Source organism: Bacillus rossius, assembly GCF_032445375.1.
Source record: "Bacillus rossius redtenbacheri isolate Brsri chromosome 9 unlocalized genomic scaffold, Brsri_v3 Brsri_v3_scf9_2, whole genome shotgun sequence".
NCBI classification, from domain to species: Eukaryota; Metazoa; Arthropoda; class Insecta; order Phasmatodea; family Bacillidae; genus Bacillus; species Bacillus rossius.
In genome coordinates, this window is record NW_026962013.1 from 12,249,463 (window position 1) to 12,272,243 (window position 22,781).

The following is a 22,781-nucleotide window of genomic DNA, read 5'->3' on the forward strand; positions in this document are numbered from 1 at the left end:
AATTATGCCTAAAAAATGCCGTATACAGAGAGGTAGGATGGTGCATATCAAAAAATAATAAGAGAAACTATACACTGAACACTAAACCAAAAAAAAAAAAGTTTTTAAGTGACAACAAGATTTTTCTTTGACCTATAAGTATTTTCGTGAAAAGTGCTAAATTATTTTTTTCGCCTTAAAACATCAATGGAGAAAAACTTGTTTTATAACACATTCATAAATTCAGAGATTAAAACAAAAAGATGTTCTCCAACACAATAGAGATCATGGGCACAACACGGTTTATCGTTCGGTCGCACCTCACAACGGCGTGGCGGTGAAAAAACCAACATTTCAAATAAGGTTCTCGGTCTTTCGCGGCCCGTTGTCTGAATAGGTTTGAGACTTGAAGGCACATCGAGGTAAAAGGCAATGGCAACCGCTACCCTTACGAGAACTTAGAACTGTTGGATTTTCAAATTTGCAAAATTTATACATAGCTGATTGAAAAAGAATCGTTCCTTTATGTTAAAAAAAAAAAAGGAAGCATAATAGTGCTTGATTGTAGTAGTGATTGATTGTAGGCGCTTGTTCAAAAAAATTATTAATTTTTTAGATTATTTTAAAACCTGAAGTTGTCGTTTTCTTGGCCCTTACGATGTCATCATCTTATGGGCTATACATGTAGGCCTAATAATTCATGTATGAAAACTAAACAGGTAGCCTATTATGTAATGATATAGGTATTCAGACTTTCTGCTGTATAAAACTGCAAGTAGACATAATTATAATTAGTTTGTCAAATACTAAATTAATAATAGAATAGGGTCGAAATGAAGTTATTTTCTTTTAAAATAAGATTAACATCGCGTTCTAACATGATAAAATTAAATGTTGGAACATTATAACATGGAAATTCTTGGGAACCATCTGACGCTACGGCTACGATCACTTACTTACTGCCCCGAGAAGGAGTGAAGAATGTTAATGAGAGGGGCGAAGAGAGAGGAAGAGAGAGAGAGAGATAGAGAGAGAGAGAGAGTAAGTTTCCCGCCCTCACAGCTTGGTCGGAACAGGAACACTTGCGCTGGGTGCAATGAAGCCGAGCTCTTGAGTGAGCGCCGGAGGAAGCAGTCCTCTATCGCCCTGTAGGATGACGTCACCGCTGCCTGGCACCAACGCGCCTCAATTAGCTACTGAACAAGCTTCCCTCACCCCCTTTTTACGTCACGCCCCAGCTCTCCACCCCCTCCCCTTCCCCGCAGAATGCCATTATGTACAGGAGCTTTGTACCAGAGAACAACTGCCTTTGTAAAAAAAAAAAAAGGGGGGGGGGGGGTTGTCTGTAAAGTCGGTTTACGGACGGTAATTTTACGTGATAACATTGATGAAAAATTGCATACTTTTTAATTTAAAATATAATTTACAGTTTTTTTTTGCAAATTTAATTTAAATAATAATTTGTTTAAATATAATCACGAACAATTAGTTAAAAAGCCCGCCTTAACAACTGTTTGATATTATAGAAGATTTTCTCGCACGGTGGTTGGCCGGTTCTTGCAAGCTCGGCTCAGGCGGAACGTGACAATTTTTCGTGCGTGCAGCCGGCGTTCATCGATTTATAAGACGTTATCACGTCAAAAAGAAAAAATGTGAGCGAGCCTGCTCTCCAGTACTCGCCAGTTTATGTGTACACATCTAACCTCGTTAACGAGCAAATTCTCACGTGTTCTCATATTGCAAATACACTTATAATACGAAAACTCGGAAATCGAAATTTAACGCAGAACGTTTTTAACTACATTTCTGGGCACGAATCGCACGTACATTCCGTGATTTCGAGACACCATAGACTGAAATCAGAAAGGATTGTACACAGAAAACATTCCCTGTACGTTTACAAAAGATTCCTCTGAAAACCAGTTGCCAAGAAATATTTTTTAATACTACAAGAAATATATTGTAGATTTTTACAACACACAGGTATAGTTATTTTTGCATGAATTACATACTTTTTTTTCCTCTCGAGATAATAGTGAGTATTTCTCGGGAAAATCGGCGCGTTATTATATATTTTTATTTATGTTTCATAAAAATAATGTATTTAAACAATATAAAAGCTAATTTAGTATTAAATAACTTGACTATTTTTATTATGCTTATTTATGTCCACAGATAATACTGAAATGCTATTCAGGGAATGGTTTACAAGTAACTTTATATATTGGAGGTACTGGGACAACACAAAGCATAAATGCCCGGGTAAGAATACGAATCCAGTAATACTGCCAACACTATTTTGTAGTGGTACAGTTGTTTTAATGTAAATGTACAAATTTACAAATATCTGTAATTTTACATGAATATTTCTGTTTTAGTTACAAATTAAAACAATGTACGGGATTCAAACCTATGTCCTCCCATACTCTGTTACTGTAAAATAATTTTGGAAAAAAAAATTGGACTGCCATCGGCACACAGTGTTCGAAAACGCTTCCCGCAAGCGAAAATACAAACCTATACTTATACCCAAGAAGGGGGTGTAAATCTTTTTTTTTTTTGTTGGCTCCACTATTTTGTCGCTTTTTTTTCTTGCTTATAAAACCTGTTTCGTGCATGGAGGATTGCAATTAACTTCTATCGAGTGTTGGGAAGCGAGCAGATAACTAGCACTCTGCGGTAAAATGCTTGTTTTTTCACGTGGCGTCATTCATGGACCGACGCGCCTATTCCAACCCTACTCTCTCTCCCCTCCCCTTCTCCACTTCAGCCACTGAACAATGTTGCGATTGTCGCTCCCGTATCAGCACTTTGTCGAACGTGAATTGTGGATGTCGACACGGAGTGTTCGTGTTGCGATCTGACGGTCGACCCCCCCCCCCACCCCCCCCCCCCCCCACTCCTCCAATCATCACCAGTCGACGCCTGGCTTATCGGGAGCAGGCCCGCTGCAGATAACAGCTCATCCAGCCATGCGGACAGTTTCCGATAGCGTCACAGTGCTAGGTCAGGTTTATAACAAAACGCTTTTATAACAACGCTTCTTCACTGCCACTTATCTCGGAACAGTAAAATAAGCAGCTCATTCCATCGCACTCAAAACATAAAACATTGATCTATTAAAACTGATACTTCTGATTCAAAATGTAGCTTTTTTTCAACAGTGTTACGGTAAAATTCCACTTACTATTTTTAACAGTTTCGTGTTTACAGTGTAATGGTTGGATTTTATTTAATTGCATGGCTAGCACTCCTTTTGAATAAATTACTTCCACGGCATTTCTAGGCTTTTAACACATTTACATCAGTTGATGTCCATTCTTGAGTTTTTTTGAATTTAGTGGAAATCAGCATTTGTGTATGTCCATTAAATTGTTTTTTAATCAACTTTCCCCATTGCAAGAATCATTCAAACAACTCCTATGAGTTGGTTCAATCCCCATTTCTTACCAAGGAAATCTCTTTTTTAATGGTTATTTTGTATGTATTCCTTCATAAGTCCTCATTAGAGTCTGGAAGAATTCGCGAGTTAGCGGTGTGTCGAAAGAATTTTTAAAAGTACTGTACATACTGAGAATATGATTAGGAACTGGAAAAAACGTCAACGTCCTCCAGGATAGACTCCACAGTCCTCTGCACACTGAGGCAAATTCCACTTGTTCATTGGATCCTGATTTACGAGCTGTCTGAACTGGATTGTCTTGGTTTAGTTACTATTTTGACTGATGATTTCTAATTGACCCGAGGTCGTCCAGTTGAACTGTGTGCCAATAACTAGAGACCGGAAAAATTCGCGGATTCATTTCGTGATATACTAGCATTCAAACAATTATACCTTAGTGCTGCTTCTGCCATTGGTTCACTGTTAATCTGGAGGACTGAGGGGCAACTAGAGACGCTCAACCATGGAAGTATCGAATCACAGGCCGCCCAGTCGAGACGACTCACAAATAATCATCCAATGAACAGGTGACATTTGCCTGAATGTACAGAGGATTTTGGAGGCTATCCTAGAGGTAATTGAACCCGCGAATTTTTCCTCTATCAATAACGGTAGCTGCATAAAGGTACATTGGTTGGAATTATAACCTGTCGCGAAATTTAATGAACGTATTTCTCCGGTCTCTAAATTGTGATTCTTTGTTTTCTATTCGTCTTGACGGGGTCGCCTGTGGATTCTGTCATTCTGTTGCACCTTCTGCCAGTGAGTAGAGCTCTCCGGGTGAACTGCGGTGCCTCAAATCGGAAGTAGCACGGAGACACGAACAAGTCTTGAAGCGAGACGGTCTCTGGCCATCTGGGGTCGACTGTAGGCGAGTGTGTCTTGACGACATGTGCCGGGTGGGCGGTAGATTAGCATCGCGCTGTCCTTGTGGGGTCGCCGTCAAGACGCCGTGTTTACTGGTCGCGCTCGAGGACGACCGTGTTACGCTGACCAATTGAAGGCCGCGCTATACGAGCGAGTCCGCGCGAGCGATACATAGGGGCATGCAGATTTCGCGAAAAATAAATTCTGATAACTCATTAGACTGCAATACGATATGTTAGTGCTAGCGGATTTATCCTTGCGAATTCACGGATTTTTTTCTTAGACTATTTTTTTTTCCTAGATAATATTTTTAAACGACTTATGCCATCACACTTCACACATCGTATTTACTTATTTGTTATTTTACTTAATTATGAAAATTAAAACAAAAATGAGTTCTAGAAATTTAGTTTCGAAATTTATATCTGGTTCCCTGTGAGAACGGATTAAGGCATCACTGCTCTGTTGGAAACTATGATGGACGTCCTTGAAAAACCGTGCTCTGCGGGAGAAGGTTTGTTAGCGCGTGCGGGCAGCTGGTGTAGACCCGGGTGGAGGGGGGCCATGTGGTGAGCAGCAAGGAGGGTGGTTGGGGGCGGGGCTGTTACTGCAGGGGTTGTTTCCCCGGGAGGCGAGGCCGTTCCTTGTGTTATTGCAGCGCCGAGGTGCCGGGGTGCGCTGAAACATCCACCTCCTCTCTCTGTCTCGACACTCTCTCTTGTCGGGCGCGGCTAACGACCCGTCACGTCACGTGGTCTTCCCCTTTCCCGCGCCGTCATAACGTACCAACACACCGCACGACTTACACACTAAATGAAATAAATTGAGCTGAAATAAACATGTATAATTACAGGTATTTGTAAATTTACATGAAAGCAACTGCTTCGCAAAAAAAAAAAAATGTTCGCAGTAATACTGGATTCGGATTCTTGCCCGGGCATTTATGCTTTGTGTTGTTCCAGTGCCTACATTAGTTGAACTTATTTTTAAACCGTTCCCCTGAAAAGGTTTCCAGAATCAACCACGCAAATTAATAATAAAGCATAATGAAACAAAATAAAGTCAAGATGTTGTTTAATATTTGATAATTGTATGTTCCGTGGTGAATAAAAATTTATATTTTTATAAAACCTAAATTAAAATTTAAAAATTATGCGCCAATCATCGTGAAAGCGAAAAGAAATATTCAGTATTGTTTCCAAAACAATTTATTTAATACATGCAAAACTAACCATAGCATTGGGTTGCACAAATTTACAATATGTTTTCTTGTATTACAAACTATTCCTTGGCAACTTTCGTAAATATACAAAAAATAAAAAAAAATCTGTGTAGCTAGGGTATTCTAATATTGTAACAGTTTTTAGAATGCGTGGTTCTGACTTGCGATGATTCCAAGTTGCGTGTTTTTTTTAAGTAAATTACGGTTAGGTATGATTCGGAATCGGTACTGCAGTCTGTGGGTTTTTTTATATTTGGAAAAAAAAGCGAGATGTCGGGGCCTATCTCCCCCTTTAAATGTTTATCACTAGAGCCACGGAATTTTCGCACATTCATTTAGTCGCAATCTAGAATGCAAACCTCCACACTGTCGCACTGTGTTCATGATTGGACCGCCAGTTATCCGGACACGCCCCTCTACGACCGTGAGCCAACGATGTCCAGCCAGGAGAGAAGTAAGCGAATCAGGTAGTGCCAAATAACAAGGATAAAAATGTTCTCGCTGAGAAATCAACCAATGGGAAAGTAAAACATGGGTCGAGCACACCTATAACTTTGAATTCTATCCTGAGGCCAGAGAAATCTGCGAAATTTCCGGGACTCTATTTATCACTAGAGACCGGAAAAATTCGCGGATTCATTTCGTGATAGGCTGAAATTCAAACCTGTGTATAATTCTGCTGGTTCTGCTATTGCATCGCGGTTTAACTGGAGCTCTCTGGGCCAATGAGAGACTATCGACCAAAGAAGCGTCGAATCACAAGCTACCCAGTGGAGACGACTCACAATTTAGTACTTAATGAACACGCGTGCTTACTTGAGAAGTGCAGAGGATAATGGAGGCTATCCTAGAGGTCATTGAATCCGCGAATTTTTCCGGTCCCTACGGTTAGGTATAATTCGGAATCGGTACCTACTGCAGTCTGTGGTTTTTTATATTTGAAAAAAAAAAAGTGCGATGTCGGGGCCTATCTCCCCCTTTAAATGTTTATCACCTGTGCGGTTTCGGGAAGGAGAAGTTTTTCCACCCCGCCGCCCGTCCATTTGTACCGGCGCGGCGTCGCCCTGGGGTTATGTCGGCTGCCCTGCGCGAACCCCTGAGGCACTCCGCGTCGCGCGCAATCAGCGGTAACCCCGGCCGGTGCGTTACGACCTGCCGGCGGTCCCCCTGCCCCCCTTACCTGGTCCTCGCAGCTTCTGGAGAGTCCCGCCGGCAGAGCCACCGTCGAGCCGGGCTCCAAGCGCCGCCTGCACCAAGTTTTCACACCGTGCTTTCTTTCCCTTAACCCAACCAAAACTATGTGATATGTAGGGACCGGAAAAATCGCGGATTCAATGACCTCTATGATAGCCTCCATTATCCTCTGCACTTCTCAAGTAAACACGCGTGTTCAATGGTTACTAAATGGTCAGTCGTCTCCACTGGGGTAGCTTGTGATTCGAAACTTCTCTGGTCGATGGTCTCTCATTGGCCCAGAGAGCTCCAGTTAAACCGCGAGCCAATAGCAGAACCAGCAGAATTGTACACATGTTTGAATTTCAGCCTATCACGAAATGAATCCGCGAATTTTTCCGGTCTCTGCTATGTGATATGTATTAGAGACCTGAAAAAATTTCGCGGGTTCATTTTGCGATAGGCTAGAATCCAAATACATTTTGCCTTTTATGCTGCTTCAGTGATTGGGACACAGTTTACCTGAAGGACTCTGGACCAATGAAAAACGTCCGACAAAGGAAGTATCGAATCACAAGCTTCCCAGTTAACACGTGTCACGAGTCAGTAGCCAATCAGCAGGTGTAATCTGCACAAGTACATAGTGGATCATGGAGTCCATCCTAGAGGTCATTGAAAACGCGAATTTTTCCGGTCCCTAATATGTATCTTGTGAGAGAAGTCGTTGCCTCATTTGGTCGAGCCACTCGGGACGCGTTTGCTCCCGCGCCGAATAGCTGTCTGTGATTGGTGGTTTAACAATCGACATGTACCTGAAAGAAACCCACCCAATCACGACACACAACGATGATACTTTTTTTTTTTTTTTTAACTTTCAGCTAGTCTCGGAATCTTTCCGCGAAATATGCATGCCCCTAGTGATATGTCTTGGTTAGTGCGTCTCAGGACGAATCATGCTGGGCTTTCAACCCATGCGCGAAGGGCAGCATGCATCGTGTGCTTCATTTGGGATTGGCCAGTCCTGGCAGCAATGGTAGCCATGACCAACTCCTGTATCTTAAGCTCTAGACTAGAACTAGATAAGTTGGGCTCAGATAAAAAAAAGGCATAGGGCAATATGACAAGCATTAAGGGGGTAGTATCCTAAATTATTTTGCTTCCATAATTTCATGTTTTTACTCATTATTTTGTATATATGTTTATGATATAATAATCGTTGATTGTTTATCAGTATTTTATAAATTTAATAAGCATTTATTGAATGGTTTTTAGAAACTTAAAGGCCAGTGTTATGTGAACCCTAGCATGTACTAAGAGCATGTAATCGTGTTGTATATAATTTTAAATCGTGTATTACTTAATTTTTTTTTGTATTTCATTCATTAATCAACAAAGAAATTGTTTTGCCCACAATCCTACAAATCTGGGTATTTCCGGATTTTGTTCAATCCAATTTTTATTCAATCCAATTATGAAATATGAATGACAGACAAAAAAATTAAGCAAAAATTAATTTATCCTAGCCCCGTAAAGATTTATAACCCCAACACAAATTCCTAACCACAAACAGATTGTCCTAAAAATTTGTCATTGTTGATTTTTAACACCTATGAATTAATTTGTAAGTTTTAAAACAAAACGAGGAGCGCATGTGATTGGTAGGAATAGTAATGAGTGTGGCGAGTAGCCGTCGTTGAGAAAACTCACCCAACAGTTCATATCATTTACAGAGCAATAAAATTGTTAGTGAACTGTCCATGTATAAATTGTCTATTGAATGCACTCTACGTTTTTTAGTTTTAAAACTTTTAAGTTTTTTTCATAGGTGTTAAAAATCAACAACACTTGGATACAATCTCACTGTAAAATACATTTTAAGATGGAATTAAAATAATCGTGAAAAATTACATATATTTGTAAATAGGTACATTTACATAAAGGCAACTGCACCGCTACGAAAAAAAAGTTCGCAGTAATACTGGGTTCGGATTCTTGCCCTGGCATTTATGCTTTGTGTTGTCCCAGTACCTCCAACAGCTAAACCGTTCCCTGGAAAGCTATCCAGTATTAACTGCGCACATTAATAAGCATAATGGAAAAAAAAAAATTTCTAATTGTATAAAAATCCGATTATTTTTTTCCTTGGCCTTAAAACATTTAGCTTGTTTAAAACATCAATAATAATTTATCATAATGCGCCAGGTTTCGTAAGCGCGACAAGAAATATTAAGCGCTGTTTCCCAAAAAAAAAACGCATTTCATTTGTGCGAAAATAACCATAGTAGTGTGTTGTATAAATTTACCATTTTTTTCTTGCAGTGATACAAACTATTTCTTGACAACTGGTTTACAAAGTAATCTTTTTTGTAAAGGTACAAAAATAAATTTTCTGTGCACGGATTTGAGTCGTGTCGAAGTTTATTGTGATCTAATCCACAACACTCGCCGCATGAGCGTCACGTGTTTAAAGTGATCACCGACACCACCGGGAACACTTACTTCAGAATATCACTTTTTTTTTTCCTGCTCAAGAGAAATAAAAAAAATGGAGTGATGAGTGATCAATAGGGACCGGAAAAATTCACGGATTCAATGAACTCTAGGATAGCCTCCATTATCCTCTGCACTTCTCAAGTAAACACGCGTGTTCATTGGTTACTACATTGTGAGTCGTTTCCACTGGGTAGCTTGTGATTCGACGCTTCTTTGGTCGATAGTCTCTCATTGGCCCGGAGAGCTCCAGTTAAACGAGCGAGCCAATAGCAGAACCAGCAGAATTATACACATGTTTGAATTTCAGCCTATCACGAAATGAATCCGCGAATTTTTCCGGTCTCTACTGATCAAATCTTGTTGCTCTGACTGTATCTCGCGAGCAAGCGACGCCGACACGAGTCTCTCTCCAGGCTCTTTTTTTATTATTATTATGGAAAGGGATGGGGGGAGGGGGAGGGGGAAGGAGACAGCTTCCACCCCTCGCGGGAACACGGGCCTGCAGTGACGTCACGGGACGTGCTCCGAAGGGGAAGTAGAAATGGGGGCGGTGGTGGGCTTCTCAATAGATTAGCTCAGTTCGCGTAGGACTTAACCTTTTACCGCCCCTACATCCAGACAGCAACTCTGAATCTTCGTTCCGTTAAGCGTGGTTCAGTCGTTCTGCTCTTTGGTTTAACTGCACTAGAAGAAATAAAAAAAATATGTTTATACTAGACGAAATAAAAAAAAATAATTGGATCCACTGGTATGTGCCAGAATTATTTTTTTTGCGATGTATATGTACTTACAGTAAAAGCAAGCTATAATTCTCATTAAAATAGTGCAACAACTTTTTTAATGACGAAGTTAGTTACTAATTAATGTTTCTACAAACCAAATTATTGTAACCTCAAATAAATGATAACTTTTGCACTATCCACACCATTTCTTGAAGTGGAAAGTAGGAGATTAGAAGGTGTATTAGAGGTTTGTAGCAGTTTGTGGTATTATAAGCTGACATTAAAAAAATAAAATATTTTTATTAAAATAATTTCACACTTTAAAGATATATGACCAATTTAGAAACACCAAAATGAAAAGTCACTAATGAGAGATCAGGAAAAAAAAACGCGATTTGAGTGAACTGTTTACGAAAATCATTCAAGAATACGTCGAGGCCGGATGGGTAGTTCAATTTCCACATTTCGTTTTTAAACTGTGTTTTTGGAAGTGTGAAAATGGCTAATCTATTGTTTTCATAACATTATTTAGGCATGTGACACCCTGGTAGAGATTTTTGAAAACACCCAAGTGACTTGCATTACAACAGCTTTATCTTCATTTCTCCGCCTTAAAACGTTACCCTTAAATCTCGTTAGTTGTCCCATGCACGACGTGAAGACTGCCTGCGTGACAGTCCGCGGCCTTGCATCTAGAGGCGATACCGCGCTAGAAGCACCAGCGAGCGTCGCACTTAACCATCCCGCCGCCGCCGTTTGTTCATATGCTCGGCCGGGAGCGTGTGACAGCGATACCAGGAACTATTATGTTCCCATAACTCGCTATGTGGGAAGTCAATACAAGATTGCGACCCCGTCACTTTGTTCGAATCATTAGAAACGACGGTGGAGCGCGAAGTGTGCGATTTTAAAATTAATGGTGGCTCTCGGTCCAGTAAGAAGTAAAGCAGCTGTCGCTATGGTGCTTGGCTATAATTTATTTAGTGTAGATGTCAGGCGGGGGGAAGGTCACCCTTACCCCCTCAGTTAGGTGGCTAACTGATGTATGAAAGTGTCGTGATGTCTGTATTTAGAGGCTTGTAAAATATTGCGTCAAAAGTGGCCTACTTAACCATCCCACCTCAATGTGTTAGTTTTGTAGCCGTCAAAATAACGCAAGGAGCATGGCAGTCACGAAGGTACACACTTCCAGCAAAAAAAAAAGTTATCATCATCGAAGCACCACAAACGTCTTGCATTCGCCTTGTTGCTAAACCCCATGAAGCAACCCCCCTGCCCCCTCCAATTCCCCCTACTATTAGCTGGCAATCATGGGAGTATCTCTGCAGGCAAATCGCCGGGTACAAATGTCCTTCCACGCTCTATCACAGCGCTTCGCGGCCGTTAGGGGTGCGGGTTTAAAAATGTGGGGGAGGTTTTGATGGTTTGGGTTGCCGAGGGGAGGGGAACAGCCTCCCCCATCGTACTAACACGCTTGCACAACGTGTTTGCAATACCTAATAGAACATCTCCCCCTCCCCCTTTTTTTTTTGGTACATTCATTTTTATCTTCCGCGCCCCTCCACGCTGCGTGATGGCTCTTTTTACGCGCCGTAATTTATATACCAACATCACAATTCCCCCTCCTCCTGGTTCACCCCTTCCTTTTCGCTTCTATTAATCACTTAACCCTCCGGCGAGGACGCATTGTTCCCGGTCGCGTGGTCTCGCGGGGGTGGGGGGGGGTGGGGGGGGGGGTGAAGCCCATCGAGGGTCCTGCAGTCCTCGCATCGCTCTCGGCCCTCGGGAAGTGTGTACTCGAGTGTAGTTAGCTCGGTACACGCCGTAGCGCCTGAGGGAGTCGTCGGCGTTTGTATTTCAAGTACTTGCTCTATGACACAAATGGAACAGAAATATATAATGTAAAATTACAGATACGTGAACATTTTTGTACGTTTACGTGAAAACAACTGAATCACTACGTAATAGTGTTCGCAGTAACACTGGGTTCGGATTCTTTCCCCGGGCATTTTTGCTTCCCCGAATAGCTTTGCAGTATTAGCTGCGCACATAAATAAGCATAATAAAACAAAATGAAGTAAAATAATCGAATATTCAATTAGATTCTCCATGATTTAAAAACTTATATTTGGATGAAACATCAATTGAAATATATTATGCGCCAATTTTCGGAAGGTATAATCAGTATTATCTCGAAAAAAAATCTTATTCATGTATGCAAAAATAACCATAGCTATGGGTTGTAGAAATTTGCAATACCGTTCTTCTTCTATTATTATTATTATTATTATTATCATTATTATTATTATTAACTATTTCCAAGCGATTTTTCTTTTTACAGTCTCTGGTTAAGGGATGCAAGTGCTCACATTCAAATGAGTTGTCGGTCCCGATTGTAGTGGCTGAACTGTAAGTCTGCGGCATCACGTGGCCAGCGAGGTGACTATCGCTTGAGTGACTGGTGTGTGAAATTAATATTGGACGAACTTAAAACACGAATAGGGCTAAGTGGCTTGCGAATACGTTCATTTTTTTTGTACCAGGCTATACTCCTTGAACCTGTGTATAATCAAGTTAATTATCACGTGTTCATTGACTGTCGCCACATTCCACACTACCTCCGGTTTGCACGTGATGAGCCAGATTTTTAAAGAGGTTTTTTTTTTTTTTTTTTTTTTTTTTTTTTTTTTTTTTTTAAAGTATTCGAGGCCGTTAGGGCATGTCCAGTAAGTCGTGATCCATTGGCTAGGAACCGGAAATATTCGCGGATTCATTTCATGATAGGATGAAATTCAAATTTGTACACCACCAAGCCGCTTCCGCTATCGGCATGCAGTATATAAGAAATAAATACCCTTGGCCAATGAGGAACCCTCTAACGAAGAAGTACCGAATCACAGGCTGCCAAGTTGAGACGTGAGCGAGCAGGTGACATTTGCCCGAGTGTAGAGTCTGTCGTAGAGGTCATTGGAAACGCGAATATTTCCGGTCCCTGCTAATGACGTGTTCATTCAAGTATAAAAATAAAACATTTTCAGTTTAGACTGATGTGAATGTCGCAATAGTGTTAGGCCGGGTTCCCAATTAAAAAACAAAAAAAAAAAAAACATAAGAGTGCATAGCAAGTCATGCGTACGACCTATGCAAAATCGGTTCGCAATTGAAATCTTACTGTTAATTACAGCCAGTGTATCCGACATTTGTTGGCAGTGTTGGTAAGTAATTATATAAACTACCAAATGATTATTATCCCGTGATATCAGTCCAGCAATATGTGAACACATTTTTTCAATGCGTAAATAAATAAGGGTTATATAAAATTTTCATCTAAACATTCTAACCACGAAACGTTTTTATTTAAAATGTTTACTAGTGACTTATAAATAATATTATTAATTTTTAAAGTGGGGATAACACCTGCGATTTGTAATATCTCGACAATTTCTTGACACAAAAAGATTGATAAAAATCAACAGTTCTCAAGTCCCGCCAAGAGGACTTCCTACTCTACTCTCATTGGTTGTTGCGCCATGTGTCCTTAACGGAAATAAAATATATTAATTTCCCTTTAATGTGCACGACCGTCCTATGAGCTATTGTGAATCAGTAGCTTGGGAAACATGGCGGTCAAATCTTTCGCGCACGACCTACTGTTAGTGTAACTTAATATTTGTTTTTCAATTGTTCTCCCAGCATCATTAGGTTTTGGATGCAATGTTTTCGCTGTGGGCCCTAACACTGCCAGCGTCTGCCGGTGCGCAGGAACAGTTCCCAGAATTCCCGGGTCACCTTGCCTCCGCCCCCCCCCCCCCCCCCCCCCCGTTTCCCATCATCCAGGGTTCCAGATGGACTAGGTATAGTTGCAGCCAAGACTGTTCCGCGAATTCATCCCGCCCTTGACAGCTCTGGCTTTTTTTTTTTTTTTTTTTTGTAATTGTTCATTATACACAGTGCGCGGGTTCGAGCCCCAAACTCAAAAACCCCCCAAGTCACGTAGTATCCTTCATTTGCATCACAATCAAAACCGAATTTGTACTTTCGTAAATAGAGGTGTTGGGCAGGGGTGGGTACATGACTAAATTCTTTGGTGGGGAATTGCGGATCTGGAATACTCCTCCAGTAAAACCGTTGGACCGGCGATGAGTAGGTAACCTTTAAAGTTTTATAAATCTTAAATCTTACATTAAAAAAAAACTAAAGACTGATACATCATTACAAACTATACGACGGTTCTGGCATCCGTACCACGAGGCCCGTAATGGCCGGCAGCACATTTGCAGCTTACCTTGCGGCGGTGTCGTCTGAATGAGCAACTAAGGCTGACCTTGCATATGTTTATACATGCCAGTGTAGCGTTCTCATTGGTCACCACCGCGGTCAGACGCCTTCCGTCGTTTCGATCATAATTCGGCCTCGCCGCCTCTCCATGGCAAGTGCTGGCTCAGGGTTGCTTAGGTCGTGTAACCCAGTAGTCACAGTAAATCTGATGTACGAGAGGTAAGTCTTCTTCGCCACCGAATGGACGCGCACATTACTTGTGTCCATGTGCATAGCTCAATTAGCATTCTGTTTTTGTTGTTGTTGTTGTTGTTGTTGTTTAGGTAACCACACATGCTGAACAGCTAGTGCAGTGAGTAGTCGCCACTTAGATCATTGACTTGGGGAGGTAAGGTGCGTATGTTACTAGGGTTGGGCTTATCAAATCCCTCAAATCCTCAGATACCATCAAATCCTTAGTATTCGAAGGATTAGATGTTGACTGTAAACGGGGCATGTATTTGTCGCGAAAATATATCGAGACTAGCTGTGTGGTAAAACACTGAAGCATCATCTGTGTTTCCTTATTGAAATTATTTTTCAGGTGCATGTCTACAGTCGGCACACGAATCACAGCCATTCAGAGCGGCAGCAGAGGTCCGGAACAAGCGTGGCTCCAGAAAAGGGGGGGGGGGAGCCCGAGACCAATTTTATTGATTAGTGTATATTTATGTTTACTTAAATATTTAATTTCATATGTTAAACTTTTATCTCATCAAAAGTTGCATGGAGCTACTAAGGTTCTGTATTTGAAACCTGTAATTTGTAAATAATATTCCAAGGCCAATATCTGACCACTTTCATTTTTTGCAACTACGACCTTTCTTTGTGGAAAGGATCGTGTAATACGGTCTCCGTGCTCCGAGTCGCGCGACGCTCGTTGTTCCGCCATTAGTCACCGGATTGGTGGCGCCCGCGCGACAGGTGCGCCCCTAGCGGAGAGCTCAGGAAGGTCAGGGTGACGTCTCTTGTCCAGGTAGTGGCTGCCACCTGCTGCGCACCCCACTGGAGGGGACATGATGGGGCTGAGACAGATTGGTCTTACAGTCCCTATACGATTGAGATAAGATTTGTAAACCATCCAAGAAAAGCAAGACGCAAAACTTTTACGACTTTTACAGATACTATACCGACGCTAAAACGAAACGCAAACATCAACCAACTTTCAAATGTCTTGCGTCAGCTTGCAATTTTGCTTCACGTATTTGTAGTGAAGTATTGCGAAAACTCTTTAATGACGCAGACGTTATCTGTGTTTATTGTATTTATACCACGTTTTCGCTTGTTTTAACTTTCGCACGGTGAAAAAAAAATTAATTTAATTGCTCAAAATTTAATTTGTTTTCATGATAAACAAGAATTGTCAAAAAACTCCCTGGGGAATAAATTTGTTTTGTAGTGTTGAACAATTTTAAATTATAGGTTTGGTAGTCTTGCGACTTTCATGCCGTGATTTTATTGCATTGGTTGTGTTTTGTGCCGTTGCATTCCTTGCGTAGTTTATGAACCCGACCTAAATTGAACGTTAGAAAAATAAATAAAACTTTATAAGTGTCTGTGTGTGCTAATGTTATTACATTAAGTATTTTACTTTTCTTAGTTTAAACTATATGAAACTCACAAATAGTTATACCGACTATGAAATATGTGAGATAGTGTTGTGTTGCAGAACAAAGACAACATAGCGTGCTTGCAGAGTACGCTTCGCTATCTCCCATTGCTATGTTAGCTGAATGAAATCTTTCAAAGCTCTGAAAACAAATTTCCTAGCATTCCCATAAAGTTTTTTTTACACATTTGAACTATTTAATCCATACTTACATACAAGATTGTCATTGGCACATATTATTTGTTTCTGTTTTGGTAAAACTATTGTGTTCGTTTGTCTTTTAGTTTTGTCGTGTTTTTGTCTCGTTTCAACTGTTGTGCTGAATTATTTTGGGTTCAATATTTTTGTGTTGTCATCATTTGTGGGGGGTTTTTTTTCGTTCTCTTAGTACGTTTTCTTTGTTTTTCTTTGTCTGTTGACCATATTCCTGTTACGGAATATTTTGTGGTGTTCATATCCTTGTTGATAACAGTAATTTTTTGCTTAATTTTGTGTTTTTTTGTCTTTTTTTTTGGGTATTTTTATTTATTTCTTTATTTTAGTTTTTAGTTTTTCTTCAACAGAAAAAGTTCTTAGCAATGGCGTATGTCCAAAAACTTACATCAAGTCATGCACTCCCATTGCACAAATCTTTTAAAGATAACATATTATTTATTAATAGATATCATCCTTTATTTATCGACTTACGGAACTGTTCAAGGTATTTTAAAAACTTGACAGGCGCTTTTCTGTTTGTCAAGTTAGTGATATTGTAGAACGATTACGAAGAAAAATTTTTTGCGTAGATTCGTGCCGACGTGACATGTGATCTCGCTTTTTAAATTTAAATAAGAATCGAACCCAAGAATTAGAAACGGATTCGTTGAAGCTTTGTACCTGAAGTTTTATATACATCTGCATGCTCCACACCGTAATAATAAAACATAGGAAATAATAAAGAGTTAAACACGAAAAGGAAGGAAATAAAACACACGAGACAGCATAATGAATGCAGTTCCACTTATGCCTGTCTGCAAGTATGTCTTACACGAGACAACGAAAGTGTATCGGTAAAATAAACTCCTGATGCTTTTATTCCTTTTGATAGCGGAATTTTTTTTTGTAAGTTGGAACATTATGTTTGTATTTATATAAAAATGTTAGCTTAGAGGGCACTCAATATTACCGCTGGAAAATGAGACTAGGCAGTACGAAGACTACACGAGCACACATGATGTTAATTCTGTGGAAGTGAGACATCTCGAAGCTCAGCGCTCAGCTCGGCACCGGGCGAGCTCGCAGTTCCGGCTTCTGGCCGCGTGAGGCGCTGGTGTCACCTGGGCCACGCTGTCCGCGGAGAAACCTACGATTCACCTACCCCGAGTCGGTCGCGCGAATAAGACTGGCAATACACGCGACCTGTGCGATATCAGTTCACGATTGAATTATGTGCTAATTTTTTGCCATACAAAATTTTTGCAATGAAATAAACTCTGTTTGTGGTGGTTAGTAAATAAATATTGTAAATATTTATCTCCCCGCGACAACTATCCAGCAGCCTGTAAACACTATTTCTCAACTCATGAATTTTATAATACTCTGATAAGTTAAGCAAATATTTTAGTAGACTACTTTCAAGGAACTTAAAAACACACACACACACACACACACACACACACACACACACACACACATATATATATATATATATATATATAATTAGTATTTTTATTACATTTCTTAATACAAGTTATTTATGTTAAAAAATAATGATTATAGTTATTAAATTAAATTCATATGTTAATGATTCCCTACAACCATTTATCAAATAATGTTTCTAACTCGCGCCAAAAATGGCAATCTACTCTTCTCTCATTGGCTGATGCAACATGCCTCCATGGACTAAATAAAATATAGTAGTTTCCCTCAAATATTTAATTTCCCTCTAACCATGCACACAACCGTTCCGTGTGTTGTTGTGAAACAGGAGGTTCGAAAACATGGCGCTCAATTCATGTGCACACGACCTACTGCTACTGTTAGCCAATAGATTTATTTTTTTTTAATAATTGTGAAAACGGCCGTGTTCATGCATTTTAGATTTTTTTTCTTTCTGTTGTAAAAGTTCAAGTTAGTTTAGATTAAAATTCCCGCACAACTACTTTTTTTTTTTTTTTTTGTATTTTTGACGGTGGGTTTACGCACTTCTTAATGATTGTAAGAAAAAATAAATAAAAGAGTTGGTTTGGTTAGGTCAGAGGCATTAAAAATACTTCTGTTTGTTTATTTAGTACTCGATGTACTCGCGATATTTGGAATTTTTTTTCCCTCTCTCCTCTAATTGCCGCCGCGAGGCAGCGCGAGAGAGCCTGACCGGGGTTCTGTGGATCCCGAGTGTCCGCCGGAGCCGGTGCGTCACCCCGCCGCGCCGTCCCGGCATGCCCCGCGCCGGAGACCACGTGGTCTGGCGGGCGGGCGGCCGGCAGTCTTGGCTCGTGGCTCGTGGCTCGTGGCTCGTGGCTCCGTGGCTCGTGGCTCGTGGCTCCGGGATGCGGCTGCCCCACGCCGCGGCTACCCCGCCGGGCGACAGCTCTCGGCGGGAGTCCTGGGCCCACCTCTTCGCGCACAGGTACGTCACAGCGTGGCTCCAGCGTCATTGCTACGGACCGGAAAAATTCGCGCATTCAACGACCTCTAGGATAGCCTCCATTATCCTCCTGCACTTCTCAAGGTAAACACGCGTGCATGTTCATTTGGTTACTAAATTGTGAGTCGTCTCCACTGGGGTAGCTTCGTAGCTTGTGATTCGACGCTTATTCTTTGGTCGATGGTCTCTCGTTGGCCCAGAGAGCTCCAGTTAAACCGCGAGCCAAATAGTAGAACCAGCAGAATTATACACACCTTTGAATTTCAGCCTATCACGAAATGAATCCGCGAATTTTTTCCGGTCTCTAGTCGTTGCAACAGCGGCAAACAATACATATACGACAGCCATCAGATTTTACTCCACCTCTTTTGAGAAACATTTTGTTCGATCCAAAATTCGTAATTTAAAAAAAAACGCAAGCCGAAACGCTAGATGTTGAAAAGACGTGGGGGGGGGGGGGGGGGGGGGACGTGCTTACTTGGTGGCGTTTTTGCGTCTTGCGTAGTTTATAAACGGCCGTTTGAAAATCGCGTTATTTAAACCTTTTACGTCTCGCGTTCTTGCAACAAATCCAGCCTTGGAACTAGTTTATAAATACGCGGAAAAAAAATTGTACTTAAACGTATTCTGAACAAATTTCACCAACGAACTTTTTTAATAAATAATAATTTTTAAAATAATAATAACAATACAGTTTTGTTTAACCGTCATTCGAAAACTGAATATTGTGTATGCTCATTCGTCGCGCCCACGACGCGATGGGAATAGAGAAATGTTCTGATCGTTAATTCTGCCGCTGACGCAAATCTTGTCCGCGCTGAAGCCACAGATGTTGGCATCCGTCGCATCGCTTCCGTCGGGCTGCAGGGATTCCAGCTGTATGCCAGACCTCACGGTGGTTTTAGAAACTCGCAATGTATTGCCAACAAGTTGTCGAAAATAACTTTCGTTTCGGGCTTATTTTCATAAGTATTTTTTTCCACATAAACGTGTGCAATTCTTAATACCTAATTCAATTTCAACGCGTTATTAACGTTTATTGTGTTATAGTTAAAGGTTTTTTTTTGTGCCTGCGCTTGGTGTTAATTATTGAAGCGAAAAACGAGTGCTTACGGAAAATCAAGTTTGCATCATGGTTGCGTTCCGGGATGTGTTAGGATCTTAAAAAAAAAAGTAATTCTGTAGTTTGATGTTTTGCGTATTTCAATTGAACAAGCAAGCCGATTTGGTAATGAATAAAACATTTTAAAGTAAGCAGTATCAAAAATATATTAAATAACATTCTTATTGAGGTTTTTTAGTTATCTAATCTGCTGACTTAAAAGATATCAGTAGTGGGTGTTATCAAGGATAAAAGATAAACGCGTTTACAAAGGTCATTTCATCTAACGTGGCCTTCGTCGATTGATTTTAAAAACGTAAGTTTTAGAGACCTGCAAATTTCACGTTATTATTTCGGTACTTGATAGAATTTATAGAGTTATATATTTGCATCACACTATCATTGAATCATGGATAGTTTGACACGCCCCGAAAGACAATGAACAATTAACACAACTACAAGAATTGTATGATACAATCAAATACAACCCGGACAGAAGTCAACATGCAACAGAAGCCAATGAAATAAAGTCACCAACTTGTTTATTAATATTCCTAAGTGTGTTGATTCTAGCCTGACGGAAAATAAATCATTAGAGACCGGAAAACATTCGCGGTTATAACTACAACGATTGTATCTTTATGCCGCTAATGCGATTGACACACAGTTCACCTGGAGTACTGTGAGCCAAAGAGAAATCATCACACACAGAAGTAACGAATCCACGACAATCCAGTTCAGACATCTCATAAATCAGGATCCAACGAACAAGTCACATTTGCCTCGGAGTGCAGATGACTGTGGATTCTATCCTGAAGATAGTTGAAACCTTTTTTTCCAGTCGGTATAAATCAGGCATTCTTCGGTTCGGCACATTCTGTAATCCGGTAGCAACAGAGCACTTCACGGTAGCATTTTTTTTTTTTCGTGTGAATTCTGACCTTTATTTACTTTTACCGCGCTGCCTGCGTTTTTAGTTCGGCCAGTGTTTATCTGGACTTTGACTTTGTATCTAGTTATTTTTAATATCGATACTGGTAAGCCTTCTTCTTACGTGAGCATATTCGTGTTAAGAGTAGGCGTGTAAGTTAGTTCCCAGCTGTTGTTAAAAAAAACTGTGAGCTTGTTTTTTTGCGGTCGTGTCAATCCGAATACTTATGCGTAACATCAAAATTGGCTAGAAACAAATCTTTACCAATAGCGCGCGGAATTTACTTTGAGTGATCGATGCTCTCGGTATTATAATTAATTGTCAATCACTGGTGAAAGAATACATAATGAATTGTACTTAGCTTTCGAACACGATTTTGAACTCGTTCAGTTGAATGCGAAACGATGACTTTCATTGCATCAAACAAACAATAGTTAAAAATATTACGCTTTGCAGGTTGCAGACTGGATAACAATTGCTATTAATTCTGATGATTAGTAATTTTTACGGACCTGCAAATTTGTTGGCAACAGTGTAGGATAACGGGGTTTTGGACACGCCATAGTGTCTATAACACTTGAAGGGGGTAGTGTGATTATGCCTTTAATATTTCGTGTTTTTTTCACATTGTTTTAAAAAAATCAAAATATAAACATATTTAATTATTTATAGAAGTTTTTTTTTACTAAACAAGTCCTTTAGTGGCTTTTAGTAACTTTAAAGGAAATTTTTGTGTCGGTATTCGCATGTACTGAAAGCATGCAATCGTGTGGTATACAGTTTCGTATGTAGCCTTCGTCTTAAAACTTTTTATTTCTAGTATATAAATATAGGCTAGGTATTTAATTAAATCAATAAAACTAGGTTTTCCCAAAACCCCGAAAAACAGGTGTGCGTGTGAATTTGGGAAAACCTAATATTTTATTGATTAAATGAATGATAGACTACAGTATTTTATGCTTTCAGTACATAATATATAAAAAATATTTTGCAAAACATTATGGTTATATTATTAATGTATTCAAAATAATGAGCAAGAACACGAAGTATTTATTACAAGCAAAATAATTTTAGGATACTGCTTTCTTAAGAAAACACCTGACCGAATCACGCGCGACCGGGAGAGACGGTGAAACGTGTCACATCAACACGATTAATCACACGTTTATGAAGTCTAACGCGGCATCTGAATACAACGAGACTTTTGCAGGTTATCACTAACGCTTGCGGACAACACTAATTCTTGGAGACCTGAAAAATTCGCGGATTCATTTCGTGGTATGCTAAAATTCAAATAATTATACCCTAGTGCTGCTTCTGCCATTGGTTCACTGTTAATCTGGAGGACTGAGGGCCAACTAGAGTCCCTCACTCGTAGAAGTGTCGAAACACAGGCCACCCAGTCGAGACGACTCACGAGTCAGCGGCCAATGAACAGGTGGCCATTTGCCCGAGTGTGTAGAGGATATTGGAGTCTATCCTGGAGGTGATCGACCCCGCGAATTTTTTTCCGGTCTCTACAGTGATTCTTATTTCTTTTTCACGGAATCGGCGATGCTTTAACGGACTGAATGAAGATCGTTTCGGTTTGACGACGTCGACGAACGACGAACGACGGGAGGCGACCTCGGGCTCGGGGCTCCGGGGGACGGGTGTTGGTCGGCGGGTCCGCACCCCACGACGGCCGGTTGTCCGTTCTAGGTGGTGGGCGGGGCCGCGAGAGGCGACGCCGGGCGCCGAGACGCCGCGCCGCCACGGCCTGCGGGCGACCTTCAAGAGGAGGAAGAGACGAGCCGGCGTCGTCGTGGTCGCCGTCGACGGCAGGGTCATCGCCGCCAGGTAAAAGCGCGCCGCTCGCGAACTGTCGCGTGTCGCTTTCACGCCGGCACGCCGAGCGAACACAGTGTAGTAACGCATCTTAAAAATCGATCTTTAAGAGGCCACTCCAGTGTTTCAGGGGCACTACGCAACCCGCGTTAACCTCATAAGATTAAATGTTATTTTCATTATGCTTATAACTTATTAACTAATACAGTTTTCGAAATGATGCTTGCTTGATATGTAAGACAACGATGCTCTTATCAAAGCACCTTTCTTCAAAAACGTGCATAAATTACGGTTCAAACCTAGACAATACACTTATGCATATTAGTAAAGATTAGTATAAAACCATAATTTATGCACGTTTTTGAAGAAAGGGGCTTTGATAAGAGCATCGTTGTCTTACATATCAAGCAAGCATCATTTCTAAATCTATATTAGTTAATAAGTTATAAGCAAAATGAAAATAGCATTGAA

At 40.6% G+C, this 22,781-nt stretch overlaps 1 protein-coding gene across 7 annotated transcripts in view; it reads left to right on the forward strand.

Moving 5' to 3' along the window:
* LOC134543354 (rap1 GTPase-activating protein 1) overlaps positions 1–22,781 on the forward strand; it is a 612,076-nt gene that overhangs the window by 347,801 nt on the left and 241,494 nt on the right. For 2 of the 7 annotated variants that reach the window (XM_063388338.1, XM_063388337.1), the window contains one exon: positions 22,185–22,322. The exons of 4 other annotated variants lie outside the window; for them this stretch is intronic. In XM_063388338.1, coding sequence (XP_063244408.1) covers positions 22,185–22,322 — 138 coding nt within the window. Of the gene's footprint in view, positions 1–18,241; positions 18,433–22,184; positions 22,323–22,781 lie in introns of those variants that run through there. One more of the 7 variants, XM_063388345.1, reaches the window with a different exon arrangement.